Raw genomic sequence first — 22,536 nt, forward strand, 5'->3', positions numbered from 1 at the left:
ACTAGAGAGAAAACACGAGTTTTACGCGCCGCACCAGTGCAAAGTCTACCATGAGGCTGAATCGACCTCAAGCCGCAGTGAACGTGTTAAGAATCACATAAGCAAAGTTATAATACTCTGACAATAATTATTATGCAAGTAACACGTAATATGAATATTAGAGTAAAAATTTTGCTTCGAACATATTGTTTCAACAGTTGATTAATGATCGGATTTTCCTCTAATGTTGTTTTATATCTCTTATTCCCGTTGGGTTTTTACGCTTCCGCAAAGTCCGCGAATTTAGTATTGGGATTGCTCTAAATTTTGCCGTGATTGTATTATATTACAACATATTTGAAAAGAAAAACGTACTCGACAACCAGCATGCTATGTTGACAATTGGTAAATTTTTTTTAAAAAATAAGGCCCCTTCTATGGGGACCCCTCGTACCACTCTATCTATTGTGGGACAGGGACTTTGTTTTTATTTAATATTTTTTCGTGCACTTCCATTGTTCCATTTATGATCTTTCATTCGTTTATTTTCTTTCTTTCTACAATTCTTCTTTCTTTTCCTTTCATATCTATTTTTCCTTTTATCCGATACCATTCTTTCTTCTCTTCATACCTTAATTACAACTACAATTTTTTTGTTTTTATTCTATATTACATTTTTTAACTTTTTATCGTATCACCACCTATCGTATCGTACAACGTCAGTAAGATAGTGGCAGCCATTGTTTTTAGATTACAGTCATGATTTGTTAGTCTGTAAATATAAAATAAAATTATATGTAAATATCACATCGATCACATCTAGCTTCTATTTTTTATCGAAGAAATAGCAAGATAAAAATCTAAAAAATTGTATTTAACGTTGTTTTTTTTATGAAAGAAATAGGGCCTGATATTTAGATCATGACATTTGCGGCCAGTATGTAAGAAAATATAGTAAATGATTTAAATTTAAAAGTAAAATGAATGAGTAACCAACATCATTCGTAAATATATGAGGAAATTATTAAAAATAAAACATAATAACTATTAAATAATCATTTATTTTCACTAAACTCAATGAATTAATATGAAAAGTATTTGGACTCCAGTTTTTCCTCGTTCATCTTCTCGAGGACCCAGCTGTAGATGTAGGGAACGTTGACGTACACGCCGGGCACGTTGCGAACGCCACAACCCACTCCCGAAGACACGATGCCGAAGATCGCGTATCTGACGCCGTTCTTGGGGTCCTATTCGAAATTCAAAATTCAAATTTGATAATTCCACTTCATGAGCGAATAAAATCTGCCTCCATAACTCCTAGAATTCGACAGAAATGTGATACAGGCTGCAATAAAAGGAAATCAGATTCAAAAATATAAAACAGTGTGATATAATAGGGGGACCGGAAAGTAATGTCGTTTTTGTCGACATATTTTACAGAAATACCCCGACTGATTTTTATCGCTCCGGTATTGAAAATACAAATTTTACCTTTTTCCATCGAGTATTTGTATACTCGATGGAAAAAGGTAAAATTTGTACTGGTTCTAATTTCAAATTTAAAAACAGGTGTTCAAAAAACGACAGTTATATATAAACGTATACTTTACTGCCGCGGTTGAAAGACAAGATATGGCTGCATGTAATTCGACATTCGCTCTTTTTAAACCCAAGAACATTAAAACTATTTCCATTCGTCATTTCAGACCATAGAGGTCCAGTCGAAGGTCCCCCAAAGATATCTATGGAGGATATACTACTCGTATAATATCGGTGGTTGGCGAAGGCAGAGTGGTATTATGATACGGTAGCGTGGTATTATGGGTGCTGCCTATCTTGTTAGGTATATATATATATATGTCTGTATATATGTGCATGTGTGTGTGTGTGTGGGATGTAACTCCAAAACGAATTTGAAGCAAATTTCACTTTAATATTTATTAAATTACAACACGTTATTATGTTATTTGTCTCTGGCAGTATGATTTGTATATATTTATATATAGACACATAAAGGATATATATATATATCGGAAAAAATTCTAGATAATTGTGCTACTACGAGATAGTTTATTATTTATCACTTATTGGTGTCTTAACCAATAGGTTAAGTTATTTCGCGTTATCGATGTCCGTCGCCAAACAACACAGCGAAAAACTATCGTAAGACAAGGACTAATATACAGCTGCTTCCGCTATGTGTTAGCATATGTAGCGGAAGTAGTTATATGTTAGTCCTTTTCTTACTTAGAATGGACTTCCGCTAGGTAAAAAAAACGTTTTTTTGTGAAAGAAATTAAATGCATTACATTTTGTATTTCAAATCCTTTGGCAAATATATATTATACTTATTATCTTCAATCGGAAAAATTAGGAAAAAAGAATACCCCAATATTGCAGACGAGAGGTGATCCGCCATCACCAATGCAGGTGTCAACTCCTTTTACCCCACCAGCGCAAATCAACGATGGATGCAGCAGGAACCTGGACCCCAGCCTGGTGTTGCGGAGGGTGTGCTGGCACTTATCCGAGTCGATCAACGGCAGGTCAATCTGTATAAGTTTTATTTATTTCATTGTTAAATATATTGAGATTGTACAAAGCCAACAGCGCATAAGTGCAACTGGTTAGTTCATCATATCATCATCATATTAGGTGATATATGACTTGAGTAATGTCTTAGGCATAAGCGATAAGGGAGTGATGATTAAGCTACCTTTATTAAACAAGCCGGTAGAACATTCACACATCAATATTGTCAGGCGATATACGCCCACTGTAAGGTATTTTCTTTTTTGGCCCCCGCTATTAGGGGCCTCTCGTACCCCTAACTTTTTGGGATTAGGGACTTTATTGTTTAATTATTTTTTTTATTTTTTTTCAGTGTTTTCTTTATTTATCACTCTCTTTCACGCGTCACAATATCTTTCATTCTTTACTTTTGTCCTTCACAATATCTTTCATTCTTTACTTTCGTCCTTCACAATATCTTTCGTTTTGCTCTTTTATACCTTCTTTCTTTCCTCGCCTTTCTTCCATCATCTTCTTACTCTAAGGTGGCTAGGTACATTTTATTTATTTTTATTTTTTAATTTTATCTTACGTTTAATTTATCTTTATTTACACATTTATTTTACTTTTTTAATTCTTTATTACACATTTCTTTTTCTATTTCTTATTATTAGTTAACAATTTATTTTGTGCAGAGCTTATTAAGTACCTTATTCTATACAGTTTTTTTTGCAAGGTATTCTAGGTCTCTCCCAGATCGCCACTATGACCTTCGTATGTCTATGATCAGCCTAATGGATGCCTACCCATGCCGCGTCTACTGGATCGTCATCACCAAAAGGCTTTCACGACAAATTCTTCGAGTAATGTCTGTGAACCATATTCTTCTTCTTTGTTTCCCGTACCACATAAAAGTAATTCTTTATCAAAATTAAAATACAATATGAATTGTATAGGTTTTTAAATGTTATCGAGTGATATATTTCGTCTTTTATTTTCTCATTTTGTTTTAAGACAAATTAATAATTTTCATATAGTTACAAAACACCCAAATGACTTATTATATAAATTCAAAACATCTTTATTGAAATAGACATTTACATGCACTTTATATCGTCGATTATTTTAACATTATAAGTAAGCTTCCCCTAGCTCGGAACGCTGATTTGTTAACAGCCTGCTAGAAACTCAACAGTTGCTCTTTTTAGATTATATTTAACAATTTTTAATATGTACATTATATCAACCATGTAAATGAGTCAATAAATAAGTTCAACATATTAAAACTTTTCAATGTTAAAGTTACGAATCCATTAAGGAGATGCTACGAATAATGCTAGTTTAGATATTAGCTATCATTTTAAGTAAGTAAATATGTTGCAGAAATGTTTTTATTAATCTTGCAATGTGATAGGCAAAAAGAATTTTTGTGTTTTGTCTGTCTACAACTACGACCAGGAATTACAATTTACTGGTGCGCTGAAACACGGAAACGCTTCGAATATTGGCAAATTGTTTAACGGTCAAATATCTCAATGCGTTACGTAATAATAGTCACAGAATGTGGTCAGATATATTTAAATAAGAAAGGACCAATATCTAGCCACCTCCGCACATGCAGTGGTTGTCGTGCATGAAAGTGCACCGCCCGCCAGCCCGCTCGTAAATGCGCATGCGACAGACAATGCCAACTACACAACCGCCACCGTAAATTCACTCAACACGTGTTTCACCCCTCCACGGGGCATCTTCAGGAGTTGTTACAAAGATTAGTGCTAAACACCGAGTCTCTCGGGATATTGGTCCTTTCTTATTTAGGATGGACTTCCGCAATGTAACGCCTGAATCCATTAAATATATATTTAAATGTAAAAGCTTCCGCGCTGCTTTTTGCCAATTTAAAATCGGAACTTGCTGTTATTTATATAACATATAGATATAAAAGAAAGTAAACTTCGCAACTGGTCCACAGATAATATATAACACAAAACATTTTAATAAATTAATACAGTTTTAAATTATTCTAAATTATTTTAAGATTTATTATGTACTATTAATTTTAGATTAATCTAATAAATTTAAGATGTAAGAAATCTTGTGGAACTTTATTATATATGCGTACACCCATATACTCACTTACACATGACACGGCGACCGCGTCCGCCCAACCCGCGTTCAAGGGAGGGCGGTCCGGAGAGGCCCGTGTCTCTCCCGACCGCCGGGTAGTCCTCGCTTCGTGCTACATACACTACACCCCACTCACTACACTATACACCTACACGGTTATAGTTCTCCGCGTGTAGACGTCTTCGTCGTAACTGAGGTACGATCCCCAGCTTAAAATTTTTAGTCCGTGGACCTCTGTTTCCACGGGCTCAATTTCGATGAAGCTGTACAAAACCTAGAACAGCTAGCAGCATAACTTCTAGTACATAAAATGCAAATGTACACCCATAGCCATGAAGGTTTTTTTAACTTTTCCGAGCCGAAATTTTGGCGTTAAAAGTTTATTTTTATTTGTTGTACTTATTAAAATAACACGATAACATATTACATTGTATTGCTTTCTTATATTCATTCATAGATAACGTGAGCTCTGAAGGAGAGAAAGATCATTCTATCTATTTTAGTGGGCGACTATTACCTGATACATGATGACGACAGTGAACACATAAATTTGTATAAGTTGTGTTTATAAGGTATGGTGAGACTCTGTGTTTGGCACTAATCGGTGTAACATAACTCCTGAAGATGCCCCGTGGAGGGGTGAAACACGTGTTGAGTAATTTGGTGATGGCGGTTGTGTGATTCGCATTGTTTGCCGCATACGCATTTATCAGCGGGCTGGCGGGCGGTGCATTTCATTGCACGACTACCACTGCATGTGCGGAAGTGGCTAAATATTGGTCCTTTCTTACTTAGGATGGACTTCCGCGAGGTAACGCCTGATTTTATTAAATATTTATAAGGTAGTTAAGGCTTGGTAACTGATAAAAGAAGGCCCAATTGTCGAATGTGTTCACGCACGGGATCACAAACCTGTTTTAAGTAACAGCTGATCAGCTAACTTGAGGAATTGTTTAAATAACTCAATACTTGACTAACATATATGTACCTTCTTGAGGATGGATGTGTAGTTAAGATCTGATCCCTTCCCCCAGCCCGTGGCGTAGCATCTGGTCCCGGGAGGAGGCAACCGTCTGCCAAGGCACGCCACGCCGACGTGGGGTTGTCCTTGGAACGTGAACGGCTCCTTAAGGACCAACAACGCCACGTCGAAGTAAGCTTGTACTGAAAAAGAGTTTTCTCATAAAACAAAAGATTTCCTTATATTCTATACTAGCTTAATTGAATTATATCGAAGGCCTTACATTTTGCTGAGTAAAACTAGGTTTAAATAAAGAATGTCATACAAAAAAAATGACTCAATAATTGAAACAATAACAATAAGAAAATGTTAAAAAATACCAAAAAAGTTTCTAATTACGACAACAAAAGCTTTATATGTTGTCATTTGTTTTATATTAATGTATTAAACTAACACACTATGTTAGTAATAAATGTTACGTACTATAAAAAAATTGACTAGACTAAGAATATAGAAAAACTATTTTAGAGATTCGGAATACAATATATTAAAATTAATTTTGTATTTACTTTCTGTAATGTAACATGTTTCAGAGTGATCACTTTATACTAGGTGATTGGAAAGAAGTGCAAAAGCTTTAAAGTTTTATGTTAACAAATGCGTCATATATTCACCCCTTTAAGGCTTTTATGTATATAATCAATCATCCTGTATATCTCTCTTATCATAGATAGACTGACGTCTAAACTTACTCCTGAAGAAATCGTCATGAGTAATGAACTTGGCCACCTGTCGCTCTTGAGGAAGGAAATCCTCGTCTTCTGTTGAAGTATCGTATTCACCAGCCCGACATTTTACCTGCAAAGTAATTAACACTGGAATCTTTCAGAGAATATTATGTTCATTAAGTAAGAAAAGGACCAATATTTAGCCACTTCCGCACATGCAGTGGTTGTCGTGCATCAAAGTGCACCGCCCGCCAGCCCGCTCATAAATGCACATGCGGCAAACAATGCGAACTACACAACCGCCACCGTTAATTCACTCAACACGTGTTTCACCCCTCCACGGGCATCTTCAGGAGTTATGTTACACCGATTAGTGCCAAACACCAAGTGGTCCTTTTCTTACTTAGGATGGACTTCCGCAATGTAACGCCTGATTCTATTAAATATTATGTTCATTATCAAAGTAAAAGTAACTTTATTACGTAAAATCATAACAATCATCTATAACAGGGGTGGCTAAGATCTTTGATAGTGCGAGTCATTGTTCGAAATTTGAAATTATTCGCAATTAAATACGCGTTTAAATCACAGAAAATAATTTTTATTTTAACAAAAATTATAACTATTGAAATTATATGATAAAAGTACAAAATATTTGTATTGAAGTTATATATTAGCACGCGTATATGACAGCACTCCTAATAATACTTAAGATGCCGGTTAGTTAATTATGATCGGTGTTTGGATTTCGCTAATTTTATAGTGGAATAATAATAATTATTATTTTCACACCAGTGATTTATTTCGATTCCCCAGGAGCTGACGTACGTAATATAAATTTAAATATTGAAATAATTCGAAAATCAATCTGAGCCAAAAATAATAGTTCAAAGAGTGATAGCTGATATGCACGATAAGAGAGAGAAAGATATTTATTCTAGGATTATTTATAAAAATACCTACCTATATTAATCATTACCATCATTTCAGCCGTAGGTCGTTTAGTAATAGATACAGATCATAGAGATTTCTAACAGAATTGGCTGTAAGCGAAACTATTCAGCGTGGGACAGGGATGGATTGCATGTGGCTTGCGAGCCGCACTTTGGTCACCCCTGATCTATAATCTTCAGCTTAAAATTAAGTTTACGTTAGTTCGTAACGCGCCATCTGTTGAGAGCAACTAATAACAAACTTGGGTTGGTAATTTTTTTCAATGTTTGTATAATAAAAAATCCCTTAAAATTAGAATTATTCATTGGAGTGAAAGATCACGAATGGTTCATTAATATGTTATTTGTATACAAGTATGTTTCATTCATTCATTCATTCATATCGGTCATTGACGTCCACCGTAAGGCACAGATACCTCTCAAAGATCTGCCCCCATCTGGTGGTTTCTCCAGACCTTGACTGTGTCGTCGGTCTACTTAGGGGGGTCTGCCAATGCCGCATTTAACGCCACGTGGACGCCATTCGAGAACCTTCTTGAAGAAAATCGGTTAGACGTACTATATGCCACGGCCACTATCACTTTAAAATAGCACTCCAAATACGTCGATGAGTTTTGATATAGTAAATAAAGACATTAAACAACTTCTTACTTCGTTCTCGTAGAAACCATCCACCTTATGAGCAGCTGTTATAACAACAGAGGGGTGAATGATTGAGCCTCCGCCTAGGTAGTCAGGCTGTGACCATCCCCCTACCGGCGCAGTCGTCCTGGAATTTTCCACTTTGACGTTAGTCATAAACAGAAAACCCTGGAATAATATGGAAGAGGCTTTTGTCGCTTTAGGCGACTAACAAAACACTAACGTAAATTTGAAGAAAATAAAACTAACCCTACTAAAAATATGAATTAATTTTTTTTTGTATGAAATGGAAAACATCTAAATAAATATATAAATAAGTAAAAAAGTACGTTCATAGAATTTTGTATTTTTTGTATAACAATATGCTTCAGCCTAATTATCTCAATACAACCTTGGGTTGTCTGTTGAAGAAAGCATATAAGGCTTTAAGTCATATAAATATAAAAAATAAATTTATGTCATTATAGTAATAAATAAATAAATAAATAAAATACGCAGACTTAACTACAGTTTGATCTTATGATATCGTTTACTATTTTCAGTCTTTCCTTCCTGCTAAATCCAGGTAAACAGTAAATGCCATTAGAACAGGGGTAAGCAACACTCGGCCTGTTTGTGCATGTTTATGCGGCTTCACCAAGAGATCGTTATAAAAGTAATAATAATAAAGTACTGGTACATGCTAAACCGAAACAATTAATCTAAAATAACCAACCTTTCAAAACTGAATGATGTATGATTAGAAAATTGCGTACGTGTTGTACATACGCTGGTATCGAAAAAACGTCAAATTTCTAATTATAATTTTCAAGCATATTCGTTTTTCCGTTCTAATCTTATTATTTTTATATTAAATTAATATTTGTATATTTCTTAATCTAGGGTTTAATTAAAAAAAATATTTTTGTAAATTATTAATAAGTGTTACATTTTACGCGGAACGCCAAAAATTTTTAAAATGTATCTTAGCTCGTTGATAAAAAAAAGTTGCTTACCCCTGCATTAAAGTATACAGTGACATTCGTTAATAAATAATAATTGATTTATGTATTGTTTTCGATTTTATGTATTATTTTTTTGTGCAACAATGGGTTTTACTGTAAGGCATTGGCCCTCCTTAAATGTCGACACGATGATCAGTTTTGCGTTCCCATATCCTGCGACTTCCCGCGTCTTCCCGCGACCATAACTGTTGACTTTACCATAAATTACATTCATCATTATTTCAGCCGTAGTATGTCCACAGCTGGACATTGGTCTCTCCAATAGATTTCCAGTAGAACCTATTGGGAACAGCCTGCATCCAAGTGGCTTTCCACCTTGCGAGTGGAAATTCCACGTGGTCTTCACAGCCTTAACCTGAAGGAACTTACTTGAGTATGGCCACCATCCACGGAAATTCTGCGTATTCTGCCGATCCGATCAAAAACGGTTTCTCTCTTATTCCTAATGCCCCACTGTTGCTCCACCCACACGTGGGCATGGCAGCTGGCGTGGGAGGAGTGGGCGCTACAAACTCCGTTTGCAGGCAGCAAACTTCGAAAACTTGAGGACACGAACGGAATCTGCCAAAATATATTTCATTAATATACGCTGTTATCAAAAGAGATTTTTCAACTAGTATTTTTTTATTAAAAATTAAAATAAAAATATTGTAAAAAATAGAGGTTGATTCGTCATAATAAAACTTTAAATTGGTGAATGTTTAGCTCATTTGTTGTCGAAAAATGTATGATATATACAAAATCAATGGTTACAGAAATAATATACAACGTAATGATAATATAGTAATAAAAAACAATTTCAAAATTCGTATTAAAATAAATTGTTGTATACTCTCTATCCCTGGAGACTTTGTACTTCCAGAAGTATTGGCCAGTCATGGTCATATTTTATACTGGATTATAAAAAGGTTTTAAACTTCTGATTCTAAACATCAATTGAACCTTCACATTATCTCTTGCGATCAGGTATAGTACTGCAGCTTATGCCTTTAGGAAGGCTGCTTTGACATTTATACTGCTAGGATAATGTATTTTAGTTATTTCAACAGAATTATGTCCTGTGGATTTATGCTTTGGAGAGGTGAGGATTTTAAAAATATTTTTGTATAACAAAAGAGAGCCATCTGCCAAAAAAAACATTTTAAAGAAATCAATATTACTGTTGCCTCACAATATATTTATGATAAAATTTAAGACATTTTCAATTATAATAATAAATTTTTAAGTACAGAGGACGTACCAAAATATACAAAATATAAAAATATCACTAATTCATTTGTAATAAAAGAATTCAGATTTATAAAAAAATCCGTTAAACACTATTGTACTACTATTAATAAAATTCAAAACGCATTATAAAAGTCAATTGTCGCAAAAAGCTCATTATTCAATAAACATATACACCTATACCTCGCTTTGCGTCGTTTCGTTTTGCGTTTTTTTCGAAGTTGCGTCGCTGCTTAATTAGTACTAATTTTCACTGTGCGTCATTAGATTTAGTTAGTCGTTAGTTGCGTTGTTTTAGGTTCGAGCCTTTAATTTTTTTTGGAAATTTTCTTTCTTTTTCTAAAAGATGGCAACACTTGTTTCTAATTACGTGCCATCAAAACTCGGGGATTCCCTTTCTAACTATAAATCAACACAATTTGAATATAGCTTTATTTTCACTTTGTTTTGCTAATTTTAAGAGAAGAGAATAATAAATTTATATAAATTTTCCAAAAAAGGTTAATATTATTCCAATTTATTTTTTGGCAGAGTTGTATTATTTTTGTTTTTTTTAATGTTTATTTTATTTCATTTTTTTTAAAGTATTTTGCTGAACCTGGAACCTATCTTTGAGCTTTACATGGTTTGCTATAGATAATCTTAATTCAGTTTGCGGCGTTTCTATTTGTTTCGTGTTTTTTTGGAACGTAACCACGACGCGAAGTGAGGTACCGTTGTATTTAAATGACAAGAATCCTTGGCAGTGATGTCGTTTGATTATTTTATTTTCACTTAGGCTACACCTAACAGAAAGTGTGTACATAAATCTGTGTTGTTAAACTTTTTTAAAAGACGTGTTGTTGTGGAGTTTCTTCCTGCTTCTTCTTTACAACCATAACATCTTAGGAAGCGGGGTGAAGAAAAAAAATGTTTTTTTTAAAAAGTCGATTCTTGACAGTCTTTTTAAAAGCTCCAATGTTATATAAATGAATTTTATCTTTATCCTTACTTCTTGTAATTGGTAATGGTCTAATAGATTCAGGCGTTACTTTGCGGAAGTCCATCCTAAGTAAGAAAAGGACTAATATATAGCTACTTCTGCTATGTAACAATCACACAACTACCACCGTTAAATCACTATGAGTGATTTTGTGTAATTCGCGTTGATTGCCGCATTCGTATTTATTAGCGAGCGGGCGGTACTCTTTATTGCACGACTACTGCTACATAGCAGAAGTAGCGATATATTAGTCCTTTTCTTAATTGGTAATGGTGGTGGCTATTGTTTTTTTTTTAAATTATCTGTATTATTTTGAATATAGATGATGTTATTGTATTAATATTGTAATACGAATATATTTGTTATAATTAAGACAAAAGATTAAATTAATTTATTTAAATTTGGAATTTTTAACAGGAATATTACTGATCATCATATTCTTTATTTTAAATCTATTTTATTTTTGAATCTACACTTCTTCGCGAGGTGTTAGAGTTATGGAGAAGCAGAAAGAAACTCCACAACAACATCTTTTAGTAAAGTTTAACAATACAGATTTATACACATACACTTTGTTAGATATCAGATATATTACATATATCTCTAGAGAATTTGCGCTATGTGATTGTAAATTGATTTTTAAAAATAATTATCATAGTGTTTTCTTTTATAGTATTTTAATATGGGGCAGTGTCTCTAATATTAATTCTATATTTATTTTACAGAAAAGAGGTCTACTGGCTATTTATAACTTAAAAGCTAGAGATACCCTGAGATATATTTTTTAAAGAAATTGTTATTCCAACGATTGGTTCGCAATGCATTTATAATGACATTCGTCATAGTTTAAAATCTTATGTAAAATATTGACAGACACATTATAAATACAAGAAATAAAAATAAACTCGTAAAGCCTAAATAAATATCGTCTTCAAAAAGTTAATAAACCTGTTACGGATTTGTGTGAACGTATATATAATAAAGTTACAAAAGATATCTTAAACTCATGCCCCCCAAAAAGACCAAGGGAGGCCACCATCAAGAAAGTCACGCACAAGGTGACAAGACACGCCCAAACAAGAGGGCGCACCGAATAGCAACTACCAGGAGGCAGTTGCAAGAAGAACGACGATATCAAGAAGAACATCGACGCCGACGCGGACTCCAACACCACCATCGAAGGAGAAAAGCAGCAGCAGCAACACAGCAAGTCTCTCGCAGCACACCGAAGCGCCGGGAGGCGGCGACTAGTATAGAGTAGTAGGAAGGAAGAAGCCCTGAGATCGATGAAGTTGTAAGAGCCCCACAAGGCTAACAACAAGAACACCATTCGGATGCAGATATCTTAGACCTTTCGTTATTCAGTTTTAAATCTAAAATTAAAAGTAAATAAATCTTATTATAGCATTCAAGTGTTTTTAGTTGATTGAAATGTTGGTTTTTTGTTTTTTGGTAATTGGTAAACTTGGTTTGTTGAATTTGCATGATTTTAATATAATTATTTTCAACTTTTCCTGTTGGCTTACTATTTATAACGTTAAAATAATCTACCATTCAAAACCGCATGTAAATGTCTACTTTAATAAAGATATTTTGAATTTTAATTTTAATTTTGAATCACTAAGTTCCTTTCCTTTCGAATTAAAATATTAGCTATATACCTATCCCCCGATTTACACGGTACTTGTTTTACACGTTTTCGCTTTTACACGTTTTTCGAAATGAGTTTTTTTTTGGATTTTATCGCACTCTACTAAATGTTACTGTGATTGAACACGTGTACTGTGTACACATTTCACGGGGAATCCCGAGCTTATGTGCTGACTTCAATATGAAGAAGTTTACAAAGATCTTACAAAAAATTCGAAGCATTTGTTAATAACCGATTTTATTACCATTTCTTATAATGTAAATATTTCTGTTTCAAACATCGAATCGGCACAAATAGCTTCGAGTAATGAAAGTGAATTCGAACGTTTGATTCCGGAAAAAGAATGAGAGTAACTTCTGTTTTGTTCTTCTCTTTAATGTATTGTAATTAAATAATAAAAAAAAAAACAGTGTTTCCGTAACATATTAAATATTTTAATAATTATCAATGCATTTTAAATTAAAAAAAAACACAACTGTTAAATAGCAAAATTGTGCATTTTCTGCAAGCTTTTCGATTTACACGGTTTTGACTTGAAAATTTTTAATTTTCGATTTACACGTTTTTCTCAGGAACGTATCTACCGTGTAAATCGGGGGATAGGTGTATTGTAAACTACAGGTGTGTGTACAATAAACCAATCTACATTCAACCATGTGGCGGTAAATCAGGAATGGTTTTAGATGTATATGTTACCTCAGATCGATGAAAGCTTGCTCGTTCACTGTGTTGTCGATGTTGCATTGGTAATTAGGTACGCAGACACCATCTCTTCCATCCTCCATCACGCATTTAGATCCTGAAACTCGTCTTAATATACAGTCTACACCAGGTGTGTTAAACTCGCGGCCCGCTCACCAATGATGACCATTTTTGCGGGCCAAATAATATTCAATGCTAAGTAAAAATAAAATAGTAAATGAATATTTAAATATACTTTTTAATTGACTGAAATGTAGCATAAATCTTTTATCCGAAACTGTATCATATCAATTCACATGATGCCCACAGTTGGATATAGATAGGGTTCTTCTGCAGATTTTTATTAGACCTGTTAGAAGCACACTGCATGCATTATTTGGTCTACTTCTACACCAGCTTGAAAATCTGTAAAGTATATTGGTTCCTTTCGTTTGTCATGTCTTTACTGTTGTCGTTGTTTCAGCCCATATACACGGAAAAGGCTTCCCCCAAAGATATCTATGAGAAATATACCATAATCACCACCATTGGTAGGTGGGTTGGCGATAGCAGTGTGATATACACAGAGGACATGAGCGTGGCAATGCTATATAATGATTGCATAATGTGTGAGTTATTTGATTGTATTGGGAATCGAATCCGCAACGATTGCAAGTTTTAGTATTTTACCCTGCTCGATCGCTGTTGTAAATATTGTGAATTCTGTACACATTTAAATAAGCTGGTATATCAAAAATTTCATTTGCGTATATATTTTTTTTAAATTAAGAAATTACGTACTAAACAAAGGCGTTATTAAAAGAAATGTATCCAATAGATTAAATTATAAGGAGATTATTAAAATATGTAATTATAAAAATTAAACGCACTGGGCATATTTTCTTCTGGGGTTGCTGCTAGAATATTCTTCAACAGCATTAACAGCACGATTGTGATGGGATACCTGAGAAAAACGGAAGTACAAATAATTAATGTTATCCTGTTTAACTTAAGATTGGTGTTGTTGCAGTTTTTTAATCTTCTTCAGGTTGGTAACACCAAATTTTATAACTGGCTGATTAAAATGGATAACGACTTGCCGAGGATACAATGGTTGCGTTCAAAAATGTCTCTAAAAAGAGGTTCCACTGCATCTCACAATGATATTATACGATGGTAAGAAAAGGACAAATATTTTGCCACTTCCGCACGTGCAGTGGTAGACGTGCAAAAAAGTGCACCGCGCGCCAGCCCGCTGATAAATGTGTATACGGCAAACAATGCAAATCACATAACCGCCACCGACAAACCACTCAACACGTGTTTCACCCCTCCACGGGGCATCTTCAGGAGTTATGTTACACCGATTAGTGCCAAACACAGAGTCAAGACTGCACTTTGTTGCACGACTACCACTGCATGTGCGGAAGTAGCTAAATATTGGTCCTTTTCTTACTTAGGATGGACTTCCGCAAGGTAACGCCTGATTCCATTAAATATTATACGATGGAACAATGCATAGATGGTCAGCCCGTAAACGCCCACTGCAGGCACAGGTCTCCTTCAGAAAAATCTATGACGGGATATACAATAATCTCCACGCTTGGCAATCAGGTTGGAGATCGCAATATAATACGCAGAGAACGCTGCTGACCACCTGTTTGTGAGCAGTGTCAATCTTATATAATTAATAAATATAACATTGTATCCCAGGAATCGAACTCGCATCCTACCATCGCAAGTGTCAGGCCTGTTCCCCTGGGCTACCATTGTTAACCACTCGACTTAATTACATACTAACCTACTCGACTAAATTCTGATCTAGGTTTAACCCTTAAATGCATAATGATATAAAACTGCAAAATACTACTTAAACGTTAAAATGAGTACTACACTTAAAAGTAAATGCACAATGTTGTATTTCTACAACTTAAGGTTTTTAAAAAATAAGTATAATAAATATTATATACATATTTTTTTCTATTTTTCCCTGCATTTTAGTGTACTTATCTGCAAGGTAAATATTTTTTTAAGTATACATGTAAGCCATGCCAAAGTCAAGGGTTAAGCCGCGAGGGTTTAAGCCATATGACGACATAGATATTACTAAGAATGGATAAGGTTATTACTTCATTGTGCCAGTTCAGTTCTTACGGCTGGAATACCACTTCTCCAGTACTTTATTGTTAAATTATATATTATTTTCACTACTACACCAATACCTCACTTTGCGTCGTGGTAACGTTCCAAAAAAACACGACGCAAATTGAAACGCCGCAAAGAGAATTCAAATTTTCTTTAGCAAAGCGTGTAAAGATCGAAGATGGGTTCTAGGGTCACGAAAATACTCATTTTTAAAAAGAAAATTGAACGAAGTAAGCATTTAAAAAACAAAAATAATATAACTCTGCCAATAAATAAATTGGAATAATATTTACATTTTTTGTAAAGATCCACTATCGTGGACCCCCATTATCATTTCATGGACTCCCAAATTTTTTTTCGCTGACGTAGACCTTTGCAGGTTGTCATAGACCCCTAGGGGTCAATATAGACCACTTTGGAAATCACTGATTTAATACAATAAATTATTTATAATAAGATTATTAATATTATTTAGTGACTCCTAAAACTTTGTGTCGACTCTCTTAAACAATATACTTTGCTCTCTTGAAAAATTATAAGTTCAGGGACATTTGTAACAATGAACATGTTATGCATTTATTCTATAGCTCATGGATTTTTGACGACAATACTTATTGATTGACAGGAATTTTAAAAATTACATTACTAACCTGTTGAGTATTCATGACACATTAATTGAATAGTATAATAATAATAAAAAAAAACAAACAAAATTTATTTTACGATTTTAAATTTTGTGGTAACTTCCGTACTTTTTGGATGCGGGGAAATCCCTTATAGCTTTCGTTGCGTAAAGCAAGATATTTGTTACGCTCGCCTTGTACAATATAAAACCCCACATTCTTTCGACGCCTGTTTAAAAAAAAAAAACTTCTAGAACGTTTTCGAATACTACCATTATTTAAACTGCATTGCCTTTTGTGGTCTATAAAAATTAATAATATATGTTAATTCTTCAAAACATTAGCAGGTATAAAAATCTAAATATAATAATATAATATAGTATATATAGTATAAAGTTACTTCTGGGATTTGTCAACATAGTTCTAAGGTTTTTAATTAATGTAAATTAATTCTGTTCTCTGCGCTCGAGTTTCATTTTCAATTCCAAGATACAGTGTCCTAATTTAAAACCTTGTATAAAAATAGTGATAGATACATAATAAACACAAAAATTAAAAATAAACTCGTAACACCTAAATTCATTATTTAAATGTCAACAAATCCTTCAAAGACCCAAAATTACGAATACATAAAAAAATAAAGTTCAAAGTTACAAGATATCTTAGACCAAGGAGGGTAAGTTTTAATTTGTAATAAAAAGTATATCATTAAAAACATCATATTATAGCATTAAAGAGATTTTAGTTGATCGAAATAGGTTGTTGACTCCTGTACATGTAATTTCAATTCTAGAAATTTAAATTATAGTGTTGGCGAGATATATTTAAACACTAGCGCGTATAAATAAAACAGTATAATTGTATTCAAATTTATAATAAATGTAATATCAAAAAAAAATATTGTAAGTTTCAAATAGGGGGCAAAAAGCCCAATGTAAATACTTAGTCTGGCCATAAATACTGTTATAATTAAAAATAAACAAAATATTACTTTTGAATTTGGAATCTGTCATTTTTGTATGACCGTTCATTGTGTTTTCTTATTTTCGTAAATATGGATTATCATAATATGGAATCCTTGAAACAATCTATACGATTGGCTGTGAAGAATTTTCTCATAGAAATAGTGCGCGCTGCTATTGATAACTGGCCACAGTGTTCAAAGAACTGTATTGCAGCGAATAAAGACCACGTCGAATAAATAATTAATTAATAATGTTTTTATATTATTGTACTAAACTAACACACTGCGCACATCTTCTCTCGGGATCTTCTGGACGTTCAAGATGCCCAGCCTCTGGGGGAGGACATATCTGGGATTCCTACGCACTAAGCCTTTCCCCCCCCCCCCCGCGGTTATCACTCTCTGCGCTATACGGGGGACCGCGGTATCTCCCAGTCAGGGATCGCCACGCTGTATTCCCTCGCGCCATGCTATTTTCGATAGCCCGTCTCGGGGTATGCGTGTATACGCTACCCCCGAAACCCTCGTGGTGCTATCACGATGGTTCGAGACCACGTCGAACCATCGTCTGCCTCAGAGTCGCCGAAGCTAGTGGAAGTTTAGGGCCCTCATCCTATGCGCAGATGAAGTATCTAGTGCAACTGGACACGGGGGAAGAAGGAGTCTCGGAGAACCATCAACGGTTTAAGCTCAAGTTGAGTCCCTTGTGCTTATACCATTCTGGTGTGGACCAGACCGTGCTGCACCTGGTCAACCAGCTGTCCTGAATTCGAAAGACTCAGGAAAAATTTCTAAATCGAAACACAGTGAAAAACAGAGGTCGACAATATCGCCTCTATGATGACGACGACTAACTTCGCCCCGCATATATCGGATATTGCAGAGAGATAATCAAGGAAGTTTTATATAGGAATAAACACGGTCGGGAAATAAATATCTAGTCAGAACATAAGTCAAATGAATATAACAATGTAACAGAGTATACGAAAAATAAATAATAGGAAAAAAGTAGATCAAAGAAATTTAAATCGTAGCTACGATTTTGTGAAAATTGTGGAGAGGCTGAAAGAGTGAGGTGACGTATTTATGAAGAAAATAAAAGTACGGAAGAAATTGTGACGGAAGAGGAGAATCAAACATAAGAAATACGTCCCTCCTCCTTCCCAAGACAGCGTTGAACGAGAGATTCCTAATAACTAGGCCATTAAACAAATAGAAAAACCACAACGTCAGTGATCATAACAACGATGGTGTACAAAATCAAATTCGGAATTCGAACGCCAATTTTTTTTTAAAATAAATTAAGGGATTATGTTGATCCGGGAGTAAATGTACTACTTCGACTCAATGGTGCTGGATAGATTCAAGATTTTTGCTAAGAGCATTTGTGTCTGAACCGAAAAAGGTAGTGATTATATAGAAAAACAAAAAAAGCTATGTGAGTATTTAGCTTGTGGGTATTGAAATTTTTATTATTTCTTATCTTGAGTAAAAAAGAGTGTAAAGGCTCTTTAGGTTCTTTGCTTAAATCTGCAATAACTAAGAGATCCCCTGAGACACAAGTCATTACAATACCAACGCCAATCTTATACAGGATGATTGTTTATTGGTGTAAAAGCTTTAAAGAATTTAATATGTAGCTCTATTTCTGTCAATTAATGTATGGTACACCCTACACAAAAAAACAATGGTTTCTGAAATAAATACACGTAACGGTAATATAGTATGAAAATCAAAATCAAAACACCAATAACTATTTATTAAAATTATTTATAATTTATTATCTGTCAATGCTGATTTTTATACTATCAAAAGTTATGGTCTTTAAATTGAAAAAAAATTATTATTGTAACATATTTCAGAGTGATTACTTTATACCGGTTGATTTAAAATAGGTGTAAAAGATTTTAAAATTTTTGCCCCCCTCCTTTTTAGGGACCACTCGTTCCTCTCTGTCATTTTTGGGATAGAGAAGTTGTAGATTCGGGTAAAAAGGTTTATCGTATTTATTATTTTTATCTCAAATTCCTCCTCCATCCTTCACATTTTATTCAGTACCATTCTTTTATACTTTACAAAATCTGCTTTTCCTTTTATCTTCCTTCTTATCTTCTTCCATGCTTCGCTTTCCTTCCATCATATTCATTCCCATTTCACAGTTTTTACATTATGGCAGTTATTGACTCATTTGTTTCAATTATTCAGATTATAAATATTTTTATTAATTTTACCTTATCATATTTTAATAAGTATGTACATATTTTTAGCATATTTTTTTAGAACTTAGACCCTTGACCTGGTTTTCTTATTAATTCTAATTTGTATCGCTAGGATGTTTTGCTTAAAATGTAATTTTTTCTTAGGTTTACTAAGCGCAACACGGGAAAGTAACCAATCACCCTGTAGGTTGCATAGGCGGATGTTACTTAGAAAGTTTATCGTCTTAATTCATACCTAAACTTAAAGGCTCGTTATACAGCCTTCGCATCGATTGTTAGCTCTCGGGATCACGGCTTAAGCTATCACTTTATATGCGATTATAATTCTGACCCCCCGCTATCTAAGATGACACAAAACGGTCACTTTTATCGTTTCACTCGCTATCCCAACAGATTGTACTGCTCGAAGATATCGGCCTGTGACATTCCGACAGAGAAAATATACGAATGTAAGATATTTTAAAATGTTCACTTTATTTATTAATTATCCGAAATAAAAATAAATTTTGTAATCGATTAATACTATGAACGATTATCTAATATATAAAATTCTCGTGTCACGGTGTTCGAACTTGAGCTCCTCTGAAACGGCTTGACTGATTTTTACCAAATTTAATATGCGTATTCAGTAGGTCTGAGAATCGGCTACTATCTATTTTCTATACCCCTAAGTGAACAACCTTTTCACACTTAAAAAAATGTTTTTTTTTTAACGAAATTTTTTGTTTTTATTTTTTTATGATACAGCATACAAGAATACATACAACCATAAATTTTCACCCCTCTACGATCAACCCTTATTTTTTATTTGTAAATTAAAATATAATTTTTTTTTGCAAAACAACGTTTGCGGGATCAGTTAGTAAGTACATAAAAACACATAAATTACAAAGCAAACTGTAAAACGCGTGATGTTCAAAGTGAAATGTCATTATTATCATTTCAGCCGTAAGACGTCCACTGTTGGGCAAAGACCGCTCGACCTTTCGGAAGAGGTCTGCATCAAGCGATATGCGAGAACCTTAGTAAGGTATCTGTCCTGACCACTGTCACTTCAGTTTGGTCTACATCTAGCATCTTTCGAAGATGTTAACAAGTAAAATCGTGATTATTTCAGCCCAAAAACGCCTAATTCAAGCCATAAGCCTTCTGCAAAGCTATCTATGTGGGATATATGTGGGATATTGGCGATCGCAGTGTAGTATTATGGTACCCAGAGGACGCTGCTGCCCTTCTTCTGGAAACTTGTTTGGCAGTGACAACACAATAGAACACAAAGTGTGAATATTGTATCCCGGGAATCTAACCCATACTATCTTGACTTCAAGTGCCGGTCGGGCGTAAAAATCAGGGAGGAATCAATAGTCTCCCTGATAAGCGAAGAACTAACAAAAAAAGAGTTCATTCAACTCTGTAGAAAAATCATAAACAAAGTTACAGATAAAAATAAAAAACTATACAATTGTAAACAATTAAGATTAAGATGTAACGCAAAATAAAATAATAAAATTAAAAATTGAGATAAAGAATAATAATAAAAAGAAAATAAGAAAAAAAATAAGAAGAAAAATAATAAAAGACTAATAATAAATAAGAAATTATAAAAAGTAATGAGGAATGAATGAAATGAGGAACGTATGAAAGAAGAGAATGAAAATAAAAATGTCTGTGCAAAAATTAAATAAATGTTAACAAGTCCCTGTCCCAAACCAGATAGGGGGTATGAGAGGCTCCCAATAGCGGGGGCCAATAAAAAAAACCCATACTATCGTGAGTCTAAGTTATTCACAGTTGGGCAACTTTTGTTAAGTTCGGTTACTTTATCGAATTTTAATCTGTCCCGACAGACTGTATTACAAAAAGTTGTAAAATGATAAATAAACGAATGAAAGATATTTTAATATGATCACTTTATTTATTAATTAAATCTGAAATAAATTTGTAATTTATATTTTAAATGGTGCAACTGTTAAATGACAATTTAAAATTACAGCGCATGAACTGTCAAAAGCGGAAAAATCATCGACAGTAAAAGTATATTTAAAGAAAGTTAAATCTCAATTATTTACACCAAAAAAGACTTACAAGTCAACATATTAATTATGATATTGTACATTGACTTATGAAGTATATAATATTGTTAAATAAATAAATAGAATTGTAAAACTTTCAAAGTCCATAGCGACTGTCAAACGCGCGAAGTTCAAACCGCTCTCTCGAATTTTTTAAATTCTGCGCATTTTTTTCATCGTAAAATAATATACTTCGAAGTATAAAGAAAGTTAAGTATATAAAATATAAATGAATTTATCTTTCTTTAGTTATGGCGTGATCAACACGGATTCATTTTTATATAAACTGTACATAAACAAAACCGAAATATTAGCATACAGAGATATTCAACAGTTTTATAATTTTATCGACCTTTACACTTATGTTACGAACGTGATAAATAATTTTGTTTTGAATTCACAAAGCTCGCTAGCAGTGGTAACGAACTTATTGTTTACATAAACATCATCAAAATGGCGGCCACGCGTCATTTATTAAATCGGAAAATAGAAATAATTATTGAATAATTATCTATTCATATAAGTAATACTTTAAATAAGAACATACCCCATTTTTGTTATTTTTGCAAACACAGACCGTTGTATAGCTACCGGCGCCACACGGTCACTGCGAAAAGATTATATACAAACAAGGAAAACTAAAAACATGTTTTAAGCGGACTTCAAACGTAACGTTTATTAAACGTCCTTTACTATACATTTCTCTTGTACGTGAAAGTTACATTTAATAATTTACTTCTAAAGCCTTATTTATTTGACGGAGAGTTAGGTATGCAATATCAGATTATATCTTTCCGGACGCCTTCGCGGCCTATTGCGTGCTCCTCAGCATGGAGGTGGACGCGGTCTTGATCCAGCTTTTCACGGGGACACTGGGGATTCACGGAGTACCTTCATAGGTTTGAGCTCAAGGAGGTTCCCTCGTGCTTCTGTGAACCAGGCGTGGATCAGACCGTGATCCATCTGGTCGCCGAATGCCACGTATTTGAAGGACTTCGCTTTGAAACTAAATGCCGTTTAGGAGAAAGGATAGAGGAGGCCACTATCGCCTCCACTTTGACAGA

At 33.9% G+C, this 22,536-nt stretch overlaps 1 protein-coding gene across 1 annotated transcript; it reads right to left on the bottom strand.

The window, feature by feature from the left end:
• Window positions 1–1,024: 1,024 nt before the first annotated feature.
• On the bottom strand, window positions 1,025–22,070 carry LOC137926402 (phenoloxidase-activating factor 2-like). The gene is made up of 9 exons (XM_068770004.1): window positions 22,020–22,070; window positions 14,340–14,413; window positions 13,465–13,567; window positions 9,278–9,469; window positions 7,914–8,031; window positions 6,334–6,439; window positions 5,609–5,784; window positions 2,370–2,534; window positions 1,025–1,229 (listed from the first exon to the last, which is right to left on the bottom strand). Exons 1-9 carry the CDS (start codon window positions 22,022–22,024, stop codon window positions 1,062–1,064), a joined length of 1,107 nt encoding a protein of 368 aa, XP_068626105.1. The 5' UTR covers window positions 22,025–22,070; the 3' UTR covers window positions 1,025–1,061.
• Between the last annotated feature and the right edge of the window lie 466 nt (window positions 22,071–22,536).

This window comes from Battus philenor, unplaced genomic scaffold (genome assembly GCF_028537555.1).
Source record: "Battus philenor isolate CCGP_79_NKW_IND1 unplaced genomic scaffold, ilBatPhil1.0.hap1 SCAF_29, whole genome shotgun sequence".
In the NCBI taxonomy this organism is placed as follows: domain Eukaryota; kingdom Metazoa; phylum Arthropoda; class Insecta; order Lepidoptera; family Papilionidae; genus Battus; species Battus philenor.